Raw genomic sequence first — 18,223 nt, forward strand, 5'->3', positions numbered from 1 at the left:
GACAGCATGGAATCCAATATTTTATTTAGCTTTTGGTAACAAAACTCAGAGAACAAAAGGAAAAAGAAATTGGAAATAATTTCTACAATTTAAGAGTTAATGTCATAAAAAGCCTTAGCTTTCTTAAATTTCAGATTATTTTTCTAAATTAAAATTTAAAATCTTTGTGATATTGGACTGAAGGGATAAGGAAAGGTGGGGCATGACCTTCCATGTGTTGAAGTGCATTCAACAATTAGCTTTTAGAGTCTGATTTCTTTATATTGTTTGATATTTCTGATTTCAACATTAAAATTGTTCTAATTATGACTTTGTCCCACAGGTCTGTGTTAGCACATTGAATATTCATAACCTGGTTACATAAAATGGCCTGTAAGGACACCATGTACTTTCACAGAAGTCATTGGGTTTGCATTTAGTAGACAGTCACCTATATTTGACTTTGGAATTGAAGTCAGCTGTTGTTGTGTTTGTCCTTCGTTTTCAAAGAGGACCATGACATCAGGGAAATGATGACATGACTTGCAGTTGACTTTGATTTGAGCGAGGGAGGAATGTGCAAGGTCACCAGCCTCACTTTCTCCTACAGAGCCAGATAGATATTCATCAGGATGACTGGAGATGGCCCTGGTGCAATGGGAGACCCTGGCCCTTTTAGGCTAAGGCCTTTTCAGGTACTCATTTAGAGTGAGGCAATGCCATTTAAGTGAATAGGCCTCTTTAAGAAGTAAGTCAAGGGATGGCCCCTTCAATTAGAAAAAAAGGAAAAAAATAATCAAGCTGGGAGGGGAAGACCCTCAGGGTCAGCTAGACAACAGGTAAAGTCAGTTGCAATGGGTAAAGCACTTTCCTCCCTCAGGAAAAAACCAACAATGAACACCAGCATTGCCGGTAAAGTTTTGTGAGTCCTACTTATTTCAATGACAAATGGATCTGTCTCCCTAACTTTGTCTCTGTCTGCACTGACAAGTTGACCTACTGATCAATCCTTCAATGCTGACCTCAAATGCCACTTTTTCTCCTAAGTTTCTCTGCTCTCCTTAGCTGGTAGGGGTCCTCATCTGATCTTTTAGTGCTTTGTATTCCTCATATGCACTTCAACAAATATTTATTAAATATCTACTGTGTACAAATCACTGTAGACAAAAAAGGCAAAAATAAATTAGTTACTGACCTCAAGAAATAGAGAGCTTAACTTCTTGCTCCCTAAAGCAAGCCCAAGGAGTGTACCTTCTAAAGAAAGGCAACAACGAATAAGTAAATATAAAATATATGCAAAGTAAACATACTGGTGGCACAAGGAAGAGGAAACATAACCTGAAGAATCATTTCAACTGTCCTTGAAGGGAACTAGGTGTTCCAAGAGGCACTGTTCATGTTAAGGCATAGCTTGTGTAAAAGCACCAAGGATTAAGATGGAATGTTGGGATGGAGAATAGTAAACAGGCCAGTTTACCTGGGAGGTAGAATGCATGACAGAAAGCAATGTGAAATCATTCAAAAAGAATGAACCAACCTGTGAAGTGCTTTAAATGTCAAACAGCAGAGTTACTATTTAACCCTGAGGCAACAGGAAGCAACAATAGCTTCTTGAGTAGGGAATCAGTGCAAAAAAAGAGGAGATCATACCCCACCTTTCCTATTCTTTTAATCCATAATCACAAAGATGAAGAAAAAAGGAAAGGAAGATGTCATATTAAATATGGCTTTAATACTTAAGCCAGGGAGAGTTGAAACAGGGAAAGAAAACTATACACCAATAACACTAATACATATTAATGCAATTTTAAAAATAAAATATTAACAAGGAAACTATAACATCATATCACAAAAAATATACCCTGGTTGGAACCTTTGAATTCAGAGCTAGTTCAATTAAAAAAAAAACTAAACACTTAATTGTCCATTTTAACAAGAAGAACGACAAAAATCATATGATTATATAAATAGATGCAGAAAAAGCTATTGACAAAATATAATACCCGTTCCTGTTTTAAAATCTAGCCACTAGCAAACATAACAATAAACGGATCTTTCCTTAATGTGATAAGGAGTACCTATCTAAAATCAAGAGCCAGCGTTGTCTGGAATAGGGATAAACTACAGGCTTTTTCAGTAAAATCAGGGGTAAATCAAGGCTATCCATGATCATTATTGCTATTCAATAGAAAAGCTAGCTACAGCAATAAGAGAAGAAAAAGAAATTGATGGAATAAGTATAGGCAAAGAAGAAAGAATATCATCACTTTTAACAGATGATATAATGGTTTACCTAGAGAACCAACTAAAAAGCTAATTAAAACATTTAACAACTTCAGCAAACTTGTACTCAAGGACATAAAATAAACCCAAATGTATTATGTTTCTGAATATTACCTAGAAAATCCAACAGGGAGCTATGAAAAGAGAAATTCCAGTTAAAATAACTATACTATCCATATAAAATACTGGGAATTTACCAGCTAAGGCATACATAAGAACTATATGACACAGTCATACAACACTCTTTACACAAATAGAGAAATTTTTAAATAAATGAAGAATCAATTACTCATGGATAGGCTGAGAAAATATAATAATGATAACACTACCTAAATTTATTTACTTATTCAATGTCATACTAGTTAAACTATTAAAGGATTCTTTCAGAGAGCTAGAAAAAATAACAAGAAAATTCATCTGGGGGAACAAAAGGTCAAAAATCTTAAGAATACTAGATCTCAAATTATACCACAAAGTAGTAATCATCAAAACAATTCGAAACAAAGAAATGGAGAGGTCGATAAATGGAACAGATTATATATGTGATAATATTGAAGCAAAATAGTAGAGTAGCAAATGAGCCTCTGACAAACCCAAAGATTGCAGATATTGGGACAAGGACAAGAAAAACTGTTCGGGAAACTGGAATGCAGTCTTAAAGAAACTACGTTTAGGCCAGCACTTCATACTGTATACTAAGAAAAGCTCCTAACTGGTATATGACTCAGACCTAAAGGATAAATCATAAAAACAAATTAAAGGAGTTAGGGAGAAATTGTTTTTCATATCAATAGGGAAGAGTTCATGATCAAGCAAGGAAGAGAGAAGATCAGAGAAGATAAAATGTATGATTTTGACTACATTGAATTTTTGCAAAAAAAACCAATACAGCTAAAATTAGAGTTAACTGGGGACAATAAAACCTTAGAAGAAGTTTCTTTGAAAAAGGTTGCACTTCCAAGTATATAAGGAACCGATTCAAATATATAAGAACAAGAGCCATTCCCCAACTGATAAATGGTCAAAGGATACATACAGGTAGTTTTCAGAAGAAAAATTCCAAGCCATCAACAGCCACATAAAAATGCTCCAATTCCCTAATAATTAGAGAAATGCAAACTAAAACAATTCTGAGGTTTCATCTCACCCCCATCAGACTGACAGCACTGACCAAAAGAAGAAAAGAAAAATGACATGTCCAGGGGATGAGGAAGGATAATCACATTTATGCACTATTGGTAGTGCCATGAATTGGTCCATCCATTCTGGAAAACAATTTGAAACTATGTCTAAATAGTTACTAAACTGTACATACCCTTTGACCCTCCAATAGCACGATTAGACCTATATACCAAAGCAATAAAATAATGGGAAAAGGAACACAACTACACAAATTCATGGCAAACACCTGAAATATTAGGGGTTTACCATCAATTAGGAAATCACTAAACAAATTACGATAAATCAATATGAAGGAATATTATTCTTCCATAATAATGATGAGAGGGACAGTGTTAGAGAAACTTGAGGAGAATTGCACGAACGGATACACAGCAAAATTAGTAGAACCAGTTTCTTCCATAATATCGTATTGAAAAAAATGAAAAAAAATTGAGACTTAAAATCTCTTCTCAATTCATTAATTAATTATGATCACAAAGAATTTATGTTGCATGTCACTTACCTCCTAATAGATTATTGAAGAACTTTGGATGCAGAATGAGACATATTTTTGGACTTAACCAGTGTGGGAATTTATTTTGCTTGGCTATGCTTATTTGTTACAAGAATTTTATTTTGTTTTGTTTCGTTTTCATTTGTGGGGGGAGGAGTGGGGAGGACAGAAAATAAATGCTAGTTGACTTTTTAAAAAGTTAAAAATAATAACTTTTAAAAAATAATAACTTTAATAACTTTTTTTAAGAAAAGAAATGTGAAGGCCATCACTTCCCATGGGAGCCCATTCTATTTATTAATAGTTCCTCACATCAAGCCTGAATTTGCTTCTATACAACTTTTACCAGTTGTTCTATGTTCTACTCTTTGAACCTTTGTGGGAGAACTTGAGTGATAGACTTAGGTCCCTCTTCCATATAATAATATTTTAAGAAACTTGTAGAAGGCTATCATTTTCCCTTCCTGTTATCTCTTCTTCTTCCCAAACATCCCCATTTCCTTCAGCTGAGCCCCTTATGATGTGTTGTCTACTCACTGATGTCCTTTTAAAATTGTGACACATTACTAAATATAATACTCTGAAGGTGGAGTATTGTTCATGGTATGGAGCAATAGGGTCTATCACTTCCCACATTCTGGGTACTATGCTGTGCAAAATAGCCTAAAAACACATTCCTTTTTTAAAAAAAACCATTATTTCACATGACTTTTATTGAGCTTACATTCTACTAAATTCTTCAGATCTTTTGCATATTAACTTTTACCTCAGCCAGTATATGCTTGCAAAGTTGTTTTTTTTTTTGTAAGCCAAGTGTGAGACTTTACCTTTATCTCCATTAGATTTCACCTTTCAGTACATTTTCTAACCTTTGAAGTTTATTTTGGATTCTGATTCCTGTGTTTGCTGCATTAGCTATCCCTCCTAGCTTTCTTTATCTGAAAATTTGATAATTTTGTTATTACCCAAGTCATTGATAGTGTTGAATAACATAGTACTGAGGACACATCCTTGGGGGTAGTCCAATAGAGACTTCTTTTTGAGCTTACATTAATCATCTAATAACTCCTCTTCAGTCAGAGTTAGTTATGAATTGATCTAATTGTATTAATGTCTCCTACCTGCCATCACTCCATCTTGCCTGAGAGTTTATGTCACATGCTCTGCTAAAAATCTAGGTAAACTGTGTTTACAGCATTCTCCTGATCTTTTGTCAACCTTGTATAAAAAAAAGTTTGTGTGGAATGATCTGTTTTTTGATGAAGCTGTACTGTCTCTTAGTGATTACCACTTTCCTTTCTAAATATCGACAAAGCGTTCCTTTAACAACGTTGTCTTTAATCTTTGCATCTCACTATATCTATCTATCAGATTCAGAAAATACATAACAAGAGTGCTAGAGATATAATTGTTATTTCCAGAATGCTTTCTTAATTCTTATACAAAAGGGGTCATATAAGTACAAAAAATACATTTTGTTGTAAAGTGTTTCTTATATATTCTAATAGTTTAAATATGGCAAAAATTAAAATCAGATTGTTTCTGCATAAAATGTAACATCTGTATCTTACATGCGGTGCCCTTTTTAATAACGGTATATTGCCTTATAGACTATGGAAAGCATCAATTCTGCAAGACCACAGGAGAGACTTGGATGTGATGATATCCTGGAACTGATGTCTGATGAAAGGTAAATTGAAGAGTTCAAGAGACCATGAATAAGTTTTTGTGGGCTTTAATAATTTAGGCCCCCTCTCTCCTGTCATTCCAGACAAACTCTCTCTCTCTCTCTCTCTCTCTCTCTCTTTCTCTCTCTCCCTCCCCCCCTCCTTCCCTCCCTCTTTTTTCTGTCTCTCTTTCTCATATTATATAAATATATATACATATTATATAGTTATGTAATACATATTATATTAAAATATTTATTTTCCGACATAAAAGAATCCAAATGAGGATTAAAGCAAAGAAATCATTTTAACGAAACCAGAAGAACAATGTAGATAAAGACTACAGCAATGTAAATGAAAAGATCACTAAAAAGAAATCATGCCCTGAGTAATTTTTTTTTAAATAGTAATGGTCCTGTAAAACAAAAATATAAGGAACTATAGAGCTAAGACAATTCTCGGATAGAATGTTACATACATTGTCAGGTGTCTTTATCATATCCATTGTTTTGCTTAACTGTTTTGCTTTATTACCAGGGCAGGTTCCATTATGGAGGAGTACTGTATCTAGAAATGACTGTAATGTAAAAACAAAAGGCTTGATAAAAACTTATTATTTAAAAATTAGTTGATTTTTTAAATAAAGAAATAGATTTGGATTCCATTTGTTTTTCACTGGTGCTTTTTGTGATCTGGCTGATGTTTATGTGCGGGTAAAGAACTTCTCTTTCTCAACAATAATGATTCAAATTGTGAATATTTTTCTCTTTTTTAAAACGATTCAAGTTGGCTACTACATAGAAATGTAAGTGCGCCAGAAGTCTGAAATGGAAAAAGTGAGGAAAGGATGAGAAGTGTTGTAATAAAACAAATTGCCTTTGCTTTATGCAATGTGTATTTGTTTATTTTTTAGCAAAGAAAATAGCAGTAATGGGAAGTACCCACAGAATTCTCAGGTCAGTATCCTATTGCTTTATATATTGTGTTTCAGTGTGAGATAGAGTAATTGGGCCATTCTTGACTAGAAGATCAGTACTGTACTTTGAGAATGTTCCTGAAGAAACATTTGAGATTCTTTTATTTAATAAATATATAATGAATGTTTATTGAAGAAATGAATGAATGAAATACAATGGACTTAACACTGATTCAGGAGTCAGGGGACCTTCACTTAAATCCCAGATGATCACAGAGAGACACACACAAAGAGAAAGGAAGGCAGAGAGAGTCACAGAGAGAGAGAGAGGGTGAGGGAGAGAAGAAGGAGAGGGGAAGAGAGTGTTACAGATAGATAGATAGATAGATAGATAGATAGATGGATAGATGATGGGTGGGTGAATAGATGGATAGATAGATAGATGGATGGATGATGGGTGGGTGGGTGGATGATGGATGGGTGGATAGATAGATGGATAGATAGACGATGGATGGATGGATGGATAGATGGATGGATTGATAGATGATGGATGGATGGGTGTGTGGATGATGGATGAGTGGATGGATAGATAGATAGATAGATAGATAAATGATAGATGATATGGTCACAGAAAAATAGATAGAGAGATCAATACTTAGCATTTGTACCTGGATTCCAAACCTTGAGCTCTTGATTTCTCAGAATTCTTCCCCTAGGGGAGAAAAAACTTTCTGATTTTTCAATTTATTCAACAATCATTTATTAAGTGCCTACTATGCACCTGGCATTATGCAAAGTACTGGGAATCTGGAGATTTTTTAAAAGTCCCTAACCTCAAAGAGCTTACATTCTATTGCTTGGGAAAATGTCCAAGTAGAAAATCAAATACAAATTGTGTCCAAGGTAATTTCTGGATAGAAAGGCACCAGCAACTTAGGAGATTAAACAGGCTCCTTACAGGAGGTGGCACTTGAACTGAATTTTTCAGGAAGCTAGAGATTCTAAGAGGCAGAAGTGAGGTGAGCATGCATTCTAGGCATGAGGAATAGCTTGTGCCAGGGCTCCAAAATGGTAGCTGGAATATCATGTACAGGTTGGTTTGGCTGAAACAACAAGTGCATAAAAGAGACAAATGTGCAATAGGACTAGAAAAGCATATTGAAGATAGATTATGAAGGCCATTCAAAGCCACAGGAGTTTGCATTTTATCCTCAAATTAATAGAATACCACTGGAACTTCTTGAAAAGGAGTGTGAAGTATAATCTATATCAGATTGCTTGCCTTCTCAATGAAGGGGGAAGGAGAAGGAAGAGGGAGAGAATTAGAATTCAAAATTTTTTAAAATATATATTAAATATATATTTAATTATATATTATAATTATATTATTATGTATTATAATTATAATTATATTATATTATAAATTATAATTATTATAATTATATTATGTTCTTATATATTATAATTATATTATATATAATAATTTAATTATAATATATATAAAATATATATTAAAATTACTTTTACAAGTAATTGGGGGAAACAAATATTAAACAAAAAAAGAAAACAGAAAAAAAGGAAAGGAGTGTGAGGCAGTCAGATTTGTGGTTTAGTGATATCATGTCAACAGCTATATATAGTAGAGACTAGGCAGATCACCTAGTTCAGGTAAGAAGCCGAAGTTGCAGAGAGTAAGGTAGAATTTAGAAGCCTTGGCAACTGTTTTGGATGTGAGAGGTGAGACAATGCAGAGAGAAGAATCAAGGATGGTTCCAAGGTTGGGAATCTGGGTAACCAAGGACATTGGTGCCCCCAGTGGAAATTGGGAAGTTTGGACAAGAAGAGGGTTTTCAAGGAAATGGACATTGTCTGATGTTTTGAAAAAGTCAAGGAGGAAAAGGAGAGACTGAGATAAGTCCATTAGAAATTAATAAATCTTTTACACATAATTGGGGAAAATAAAATACTAATCAATTAAAATATGTAGAAGGAAATTAATAAGTCATTCATATTCTTGGAGAGATTGGTTTAGTTAGATTAGATTAGTTAGTAAGAATAGTTTAGTTAGTTAGATTAGTTCAGTTGAATGATGAGGTCAGAAGCCAGATTGCAAAGGATTAAGAAGTGAGTAAGTGAGAAGCTAGAGGCAACAAGTGTGGACAGCTTTTTATAAGCATTTGGTTGTGAAAAAGAAGAGAGGTCTAGGGCAGTAGCTGCAGACAATGGTAGAATCAAATGCAGTGGGATTTTTTTGTTGTTGTTTATTTTTAAAGAACATGGGTCATCTGAGTATATTTGTAGACAGAAAGATGATCCTGTAGAAAGGGAGACATTGAAAATTCCCTCTTTACAGTTGTTTTGAGATGCATTTGTTTTCCAGTATCCCTGCCAGTGAGTACCAAACTGGCCTCACAGCTGTTTCACCCACTGAGAAAGATGGGGTCGTAGATCTTGAGATGGAAAGGACTTTCAACTGGTATTCCTAGCTTATGCCATCTATTTCTCCCTCCCTCCCCCTTGAACCCCAGTTAGCATATTGATTTATCCTTCTTTGCCTCTTAAAGGGCATAATCTCCACCTTGGCTTGGTATTGTCTTATTTTCCACCTGTGTTTTCATTCCATTATGTGCCCTTTTTTCCTTTCATAAAGCATCTACTCGTGTCACTGTGCATTATTTGAAAGAAAATTGCTTAGGCTTTCTTCTCTGGATGGAGCTCATCTCAGTGCTTTCTTTTCATGCCTGTCACACTCTTTAAGATACAAGGCTATAAAGAAGGATTTTTAGAGGTATTTTATAACATTAATTCACAAATTCCAAAGACAACCAATCAGAGACTACACTGAAATAAATCAATTCTAAGAACTCTTTGGACAGCTTCCAATGAAGTCACACACAAGTGAAAAATGGAATTTATCTTAATTCCCTCTACCAAATACATTCACTATCCTCCAGTACAGCTATTAATCAGCAGCACATAGCACAGTGTTGCCTTGTATAAAGACTACTTGGTAATCACCATCATCATAACAATTCAAATGAGAAGATAAACACAAGCACAAAAGATCTGCTGAGCTATCTGACACATGCAGAAATGCCAAAGCTGCCAGGTTAAGGATGTCGGTCTAATTTTGTTATAGTTTTTAAAAGGCATTTACACCCTGTAAAAATCATATAATTTGACAGGTGATCCTAAAATGATAGGAAATTCCAATCTGTGATTTAAAAATAAAAAGCAATGGCCCACCATGTTTCTCTTCTTTTAAGCTCATACTTTAAAACTTGTCCTTTGGAGTTTTGTTTTTTCTGATTTTCCAATTCCAATTTTCCAATCCTCCCCTTTTTCTACCCCCATAGCTTTAAAAAAAATGATGTTTGTGAGTGGTCAATAAAGGAGTGGACTTGGAGACCTGAGGTTGTGTTCTACACACTAGCTGTGTGACCCTGGGAAAGTCACTTAACCTCTCTGCCTTAGTTTTCTCATCTGTAAAATGAATTTCGAAGGTCCCTTCCTTCCCTGAATCTCTGATCTCTGCAGTAGTTAAAGTACTTCAAGAAGGCCTAATTTCAAATCCTACTTTTCCATTTAGCACTTACGTGATTCTCACTGTCACCTAAGCCTTCTTCATCTTCTATAAAATGAGGTAATGAACTCAGTGGATTCTAAGATACCTTCTTGTTGTTATGTTTGTCCTTCGTTCTCGAAGGACATCAGGGAAATGATGACCTGACTTGCAGTTGACTTTGATTTGAGTAAGGGAGGGCTGTGCAAGGTCACCAGCTTCACTTTCTCCTCCAGAGCCATCTGAGTCCAGTGGCCTGATATGCACCAGGACAACTAGAGATGGCCCAGGATGCATTGGTAGCTCTAAATCTAAGATCCTATGGAAAGTAAAGGTGGGCAAAGTGGAGAAAATGCTTTTTAAAGCATTTTCTAAAAAATTAACAATTCAAAAGACAGTGTTATACTACCTAGAAATAGATAGCAATATTACATTTCTAATCTTTCTTTAAGTTTTATTCCTAGTAATTCCCCCAATAGGGCAGCTAGTGGATGGAGTGCCGGAACTGAGTTCAAATCCAGCTCCAGACAATAGCTGTATGACCTAGGAAAATCACTTAACCCTGTTTCCCTCAAGTTCTCTGATCTGTAAAATGAGCTACAGAAGGAAATGGTAAACTACTTCCTTATCTTAGTGGAGAAAATGGGGTCACAAAGAGTTAAATATGAGTGAACAACAATTTCTCCAGTGACATTGGTCCTCAGAATTGAGCTTTGTTTTTACAATTGTTTTCTCTTTAAACTCAGTTTTTTTATAAAGAAATATAAATTCAATACAAATTAGTAATTGCACAGAAAAGTGTTGTCTTAACCAAGAGATCAAGAAAATGTTAAATTCCTTCAAAAAATAGTTTTGCATTCCTTGTCCTTTATAAGCCTATTGCTTAGAGGAGCTTAGAAATATACTTTTGATAACAAATAGGTCATTCATAATGAGAAAAGTACTTTCTTATTTTCTTTTCCTTACCATTTCTTGAAGGGGAGGGGGGGAAGGGCCTGATATTAAAGAGTAAATGCAGGAGTTTTCCATTAAGATTAAGAAAAAAAATCAATTAACTGATAAGGGATGTCACATGTGCCAAGCTGTTGATACCTGGGAGTACATTAAACTCACCAACAAATATTTGTTTGAGTGAAAGACTCCATTATTTCACCTACTAGATTTTCATAATAAAAAGTTTAGAAATTTTCTAGATGATAACTAATTGAGCTTGAAAAAGACACTACCTTATTTGGATCCATTTCCAAGTCAGTACAATCTCAAAAGGATTCTGAAACCTCAACTTTCACATTTTTTCCTCAAGTTTGATGTGTTAGAAGCTTAGGTGTTTCTCCTTTCTCCAGTGTAACACTTGACTCTTCTGTTTATGATGAATTGCTACTTCCTGTGCAGTTTGTGTTATGTTGAATGTTAGGTCTGATTGCATTTGCCTGTCTGACTAATTGTACTTCAAACACTACCCAATATCCACATCCTGTGAGGTTCTCCCTCAATTGCCTCTTCCTCCCAATGGAAGACTGGAGGGCAAAGCAATAAACTCTTCCCACAGCCTTTCTTAATAGAAGTCTCAAGGGTTAAGTGAGTTGCCCAATGCCATACAGTTAAAAAGTAGAAGAGCTGGGATTGGAACCCAGGTCCTTTCGCTCCAGATTCAACACGTTCCCAATGCCAACATTTAAACAACAAACCAAAAACTTTGCATTTCAGAGTCAACAGGGAATCATTGGAGCATCTTGAGCAAGAATGTGGCATGGTCCAACCTGTACTTCTGGAATATCTCTTTGTCAGCTCTGTGAAGGATAGATTATGGTGAAGAGAGATCTAGAGGCAAGAAAGCCAATTAGGAACCTATTGCAATAGAGCTGTTGAGAGATGATGAGGGCCTGAACTAGGCTGTTGGCCGTGTGAGTGGAAAGAAAGCTAAATGGGAAAGATGTGGAGACAGAATCAACAAGACTTGAGAAGTAATGGGATGGAGGAAGAAGAAATCATTCAGGTTGAAATTGGGGTACCTAGAATGATGATGGCACCCTATACAGAAATATGGAAATTAAGAAGAAGGAGTGGATTTAGAGGAAAACATAATGAAGTTCATTTGAGACATGCTGAATTTGAGATGGCGGTCTGGTGGGGATAATCAGCAAGTGCTTGCTAATGCACAATTGGTGCTCAAGAGACAAAGATATATGTTGGATATACAGGTTAGAAATACTAATTGGGCTCATGGGGAAAGTGTAGAGAGAGTGTAGAGACAGAAGGAAGCAGATGGGTAACAGTAAGACCAAGAGACAGTTATGTCATGTTTTTGTATCTTAAAGAACTTTTATGTTTATGTCAAACTATTCTGTTTTAAGAGACCTATTATTTTAGTTACTTCAGTTTACTTTCATGTATATATACATATGTGTATATATATATATACATATATATACATATATTTGTAGATGTATAATATAGATACAAGATGATGGGAGGTAGGGCTGGAGTAAATTAGGAAAGATATTATGTCTCCATCTCCTTTCCTCTCTCCCCCTCCCTCCCCCTTCCCCCTCTTTCTGTCTCTCTCCGTCTCTCTGTCTCTCTGTCTCTCTGTCTCTCTCTCTCTCTGTCTCTCTCTCTCTCTCTCTCTCTCTCTCTCTCTCTCCCTCTCTCTCCCTCTCCCTCTCTTCCTCCCTCCCCCAACACACGAACTGATGATAGTCTAGTGCACTAAAGAAAATATTACTTCTTGTGAATCACCTCCTGGAAATGTAATAAGAGCCTTTAGTCCGCCAGCACTGTTAAAGTGGATTAGATGATTAAGTGTAACTTGTCAAGCAAAGTCATGTTTTATTTTAAATATATGAAATTTATCATGAGTTATTTTTAGGTTTTCCAGAATTTTTTTTCTTAGGATTTGATTAGGTTATGATCCTTTTATTTAAAGAAATTACCTTAAGAAATCTAATGTGTTTTGTTCCTGTACAAATATTGTTTTTCTTTATGATAATAATAAGGTAGATGGAATATCCAAGGGATGAAGAGTAGTGGAAACAAATGACAATTTCATGTTGCAAAATATAAATTATTCATCACCGGCTTGACAGTTCCTTACTTTTATTAGAAGGGGTTAAAAAAAAAAAAAGAAGCAGAAGAAAGAAAGACGGCCTCTCTGCAGTTTTGGCTCTTGACCAGATTCTGCACTGCTCCCAGCTGATACGCCAAACCCCACTACCATTTACATTTGCGCAACATTGCTTTAACCCAGAGCTCCTCCATAAATAGTACTGTTCTCCCCACGCCCTGCTAGAAAACAAGCAGAGGAAATCAGAGAATGGGCAGCCTGCAGTTTCGCCGGCACTAATTGAGCTAAGCCTGCCCGGCCTGCGTGAAGGCTTTCTTGTTCTCAGCCTCTGATCTTAGCTGTCCGGGGCTGTTTACCTTAGGGGCTAGCAAGCCGGCTTTGAAAAGAAACCGTGTTGCTACCGCAGCCTTAGCAACAGTGAAAGCGGTTTCTTTTTTGTTTGTTTGTTTACAATCTAGGGGAGGCATCCTCCTTTAAGAAACTAGCAACTCCCTCCCCTCTTTCCTTCCCCCCAATCAATATTCATGATTGTCAGCTGCATTCAGCTATCAATTTGAGCTGCCTTTCGCTTTAGAGGCTTTACGTAGTAGATTTAGAAGGAAGGAAAAGTTGAAGGGAAAGCATATGGGTGCATGCTATGCGAGCAAGTGACTAGAAGTAGCATTTAGGGGCTCTTCAGGCAAGGCTTGATTTTTGGGTTTGCCCTCCGTGCAACTACTATTTGAAAGCTTCCAACCTAGAGAAAAGACCTTGCAGGCATCTTTTGGTTTTTCTTGTGCATTACAATTTTACGTGGGTGTTATTGCAGATCTTCACCATGAAAATTCAGGAACATCCAAGCCTACCCGAAACGAAACTCCAGAGAAACCAGGACACGGATGTCCAGGAAGATAGCTTTGCCACTGAAATGCCTCAGTTGGACTTGACCACTTTGTGTAATGAGAACAGCTGGGAAGGTACGGTGGCGCGATGTTTTCTTGATTGTTATTGAAATAGCATGTGCATACCAGTGGGGAGGAAAGATGTGACTGCATTGGAATAACTGCACTCGTGTTAAATTACCTAAAATGATAGAAAATCTCTTTTGGTCTGAATGCAAGAATGTGTCCCAGATGATATTTCCCAGTGTAGCATCATCTGCATATTCCGTTTTACTTCTGAAAAAATGTTCTTTTGCACGTACTGTATTGCAGTTCAGGATACTGAGGAGGCAGGCTGCATTTATGTATTCCTTTTATAGTATGGCCTTTTCTCCCTCCCCACATTCCAGCAAACTGTTTCCTCATTATCATTAGACCCCTCACTCCCAGCAGGAGAAAAAAAAAAGACCTTTTTTTTTAAAAAAAAAATCAAATTTAAATAAAATTCTAAATCAATTTTTAAAAAAGCAGACCCCACTCAGCATTATTATTCTCATCACCCGTTGCCTTGTGCATCCATGAGAACTCTGCATTTTAGCAATACTACAAGACAGTATTTAAGGAGAGTAAGGTCAAATAACGTAGGACTTCCCTGAGGAAGGTACTTCTCTCAAAAATCATATCCCAAATCTTTTCCCCCATGACTATCATTTGAGAATGTGGGGATCTAAAAGTCTGTCAAAAAGACTATTTTCATTCCCTTTGCTTCAATGTTGAATGCACAGATTTTTTTCCTTTAAATTTATAAACAGACATCAACTCATCGAATACAATGCTGAGTTTAAAATTCCTGGTTTACATAATCATAGTAAAATTTGTAAATTTGGTTTGCAAGTGATTATTAATGCTGATACTTAGAGTTTAGAGATCAGTTAGCTCTTTAATTATACATAAACTGTTGGGGAATTTGTGTATGACCATATGTTTTTGTGTTGGTGTGTGTGTGTGTATGTATGCATGTGCTTGTGTATGTGAGAGACAGAGATAGAGACAGAAACAGACTAAAAGACAGAGACAGAATGAGAAAATTCAGTTTGTATGACAGATATTATATATTTAATAGGAAAAAAAAGAGAGGAAAGGTTTAGGTTAGTATCATTCAGAAGAATGACCTAGCATAGACTGCAACAGCCCCCTCTCAGTTCTGTGATTCCCCTATCTCCCATTCCCTTATCCAACCATGAGTACTCCATGTTAATTATCTTAGAAGATGGAATAAAAGAAGATTTAAAAGAGAGTCAGGCCAAGCGAAAAAGCAGCACCTGACACACTGTTGACTTCACTGAAGTGAGAGGTGGGGGGAAAAAAAACTTTCTTACCCTGCCTCTCTGAAACAACCTTTCCCTCTTAACCAGTACTCACATCTGAGGTATGATTTTGTCAGCTTCCGACACTTTGAAGATAAAGCAAAAACTGCAGGCTTTTTTTTCAATTTGTCCGTCAGACAGAATCTGAATTCTTTAACCTAGGTAAAACTGCATTTTATTTAGAAATAATCAGATATGTTTCCTGTCATTCATTTGGCTGAGATGGCAAAAAAAAAAAAAACCCAGCAGCAATAGGTTTCCTCTGTGAAAACACTAAGTGCTTAAAATTAAACCTTTCAGAAAAGACTGAGTCTTGTTTTGGAGTCTCCAAAATATGATAATCTACCTGTTTCATTAGAATGAAGGGGGCGGGGAGGAAAGCCCTTCTGGGTCATGGGATTTTTTTTGTCTGGGTTCCAAATCTCAACCAGTGGCTTAATGATTCACCCTGAAGAGAGGAGGGTGTGTGCTTTCTTTTACCTTACTCTTGTCTTGAGGTAAGCATATACTTGCACTATATTCCAGTATGAGGAAAATACGAAATTTTATCCAGAGACAATAAGCTGTGGTTATTCCAAAAGTGACTTTATCATGTTATGCAAAGAGTTTAGAATTATTGCATCATTGGGATCATAGGATCACTGATCTAGACACTGGAGCTAGAAAGGCCACAGAGGCCACCTAGAACCATTTCAGCATTTTACAGATGAGGGAATTGAGCCTGAGTGTTTAAGTGACTTGCCGAAGTTAACACAACAAACAAAGGTCATAAGAATCAGAGATTTTTGAACCCAGTTCCTCTGACTCCACAACCAGTTCTCTTTCTTTCTTCCTTTTTTCCATCCCAATTATTTATATTTTTTGCTTTTTAAAAATAAAATTTTCCTGATATTTTATTAATACTTTTTGATATCATCTAAATTTTTCCTGGTATTTCTCCCCTTTCCTCCCCCAGAGGGTCATCCTTTATAGCAAATCATTTTTAATAAAGAAAAAGGGAAGAATGGAAAGAATTCAGCAAATCAATGAATACATCAAAGAAGTCTGATATTGTGTGTGTGTGTGTGTGTGTGTGTGTATGTGTATGTGTATGTGTATGTGTGTTCCACAGCTATGGAAATATCCTCCTCCCAACTTTGCAGAGGAATTGGAGGAAGTACCTTCTCATATCTCTTCTTTGGGCCCAAACTTGTTCTTTGTAATTTTGCAACATCCTTTTTAAAAATTATTTTGTGGCTCTTTCTGTTTTCAATATTATAGTAATTGTGCATTTTTCTTGGCTCCAATTAGTTTATGCTGCATAAGGTCATGTAAATCTTACCATGGTTCTCTATACTCATTATGGGCATTATCTCATGAAACACAGTAATATTTCATTACATTCATGCACCGTAGTTTGTTTAGACATTTTTGATTCACTTGGCATCTACTTTGTTGCTAAAAAGTTTTGCTACAAATATGCTACTACTCCAAATGTTTGTTATTAATATTCTTATTATGAATAATATTATCATCACAAATAAAATTACAAATAATAAAAATAATTACAAATAATAGCTGGCATTTATATAGTGCTTTAAGGTTTGTAAAGTGCTTGATGTATATTGTCTCATTTGATCTTCGCAACAAGCCTTAGAGTTGGTGCTATTATTATCCCCATTTTACAGATGAGGCCAATGAGGCTTAGAGAGGTCAAGTAACTTTCCCAGGACCATACAACTAGTAAGTATTAGAGGCTGGATTTGAACTCAGGCCTTCCTGATTCCAGGTCCAGCACTGCACCAACTAGCTGCCTGTTTTGGTGTACATGGAGCCTTTGTTTTTGTCTGTGACCTCCTTGGGGTATATGTCTAGTTGTGCAATTTCAGAGGCAAAGGTTATGAACATATTAGCTGTTTTATTTGCATAAATCCAAATTGCTTTACAGAATGATTATACACAGCTCTGCAAACAATGCATCAATCAACATGCCTTTCTTTTTACAGTCCCTCCCATATTGACTAGAGCAGGGACGGGAAACCCACGGCCTTGAGGCTTTTGTCATATTTGGCAAATTTTTCCGGGTGTGAGGTTAAACCTCAAGATTGTTTTGATTTGCATTTCTGTCATTATTAGTGATTTAAAGCATTCTTTCATATGATTGTTAATGATTTGCGATTTCTCTTTTGAGAACTGTTTGTTCATATCCTTTGACTACTTTTCTATTGATTGGCTTTTGGTTTTATATATTTCTGTAAGTTGTCTATAGATCTTAGCTACTAAACCCTTATCTGAGAAATTGGACATGAAGATTTTTTTTTCCCTTTCAACTTGTTCCCTTATGTTAGATGCATTCTTTTTGTTCGTGCAATTGCTTTTCAGTTGGAACAAATTATACCTATTTTATCTTTTGATTCTGTCCTTTGTTTGGTTAAAAATTAATATTACACCCACATCTATGAAAGGAGATGATTTTTCTTCTATTTTTTTACAGCATCATCCTTAGTAATCGAAGCCATGTATCTATTTTGAATTTAATTAGGCTTAGACTAAAATTTTATATCATATGCCTCAGTAAAGAATTCTTTCCTAAGTAACTTACTGTTTTCAGATTTATCAAACAGAATTATTGAGTTCTCTTGTTTCTGTTTCCAGTAACCTGCTTTTCTGTTTTTTAATCAAAACCTGATGGTTTTGATGACTACTGATTTATAAAAGTTTGAGTGCTCTCACCCCATAATCCCTACCTTTCTTCATTATTTCCCCTGTTATTCTAGATCTTTTGTTTTTCCAAATGAACTTTATTATTTTTCCAAGTCCTATGAAATAGGTAGTGTGGTTTGTATCACATTAAAACTGAAAATCAATTTT

At 35.6% G+C, this 18,223-nt stretch overlaps 1 protein-coding gene across 2 annotated transcripts in view; it reads left to right on the plus strand.

Moving 5' to 3' along the window:
- Positions 1-18,223, plus strand: part of FAM13A (family with sequence similarity 13 member A) — a 108,628-nt gene that overhangs the window by 45,983 nt on the left and 44,422 nt on the right. For both annotated transcript variants that reach the window (XM_036763255.1, XM_036763254.1), the window contains exons 6-8: positions 5,548-5,627; positions 6,518-6,560; positions 13,955-14,102. In XM_036763255.1, coding sequence (XP_036619150.1) covers positions 5,548-5,627; positions 6,518-6,560; positions 13,955-14,102 — 271 coding nt within the window. The remainder of the gene's footprint in view (positions 1-5,547; positions 5,628-6,517; positions 6,561-13,954; positions 14,103-18,223) is intronic.

This window comes from Trichosurus vulpecula, chromosome 6 (genome assembly GCF_011100635.1).
Source record: "Trichosurus vulpecula isolate mTriVul1 chromosome 6, mTriVul1.pri, whole genome shotgun sequence".
In the NCBI taxonomy this organism is placed as follows: Eukaryota; Metazoa; Chordata; class Mammalia; order Diprotodontia; family Phalangeridae; genus Trichosurus; species Trichosurus vulpecula.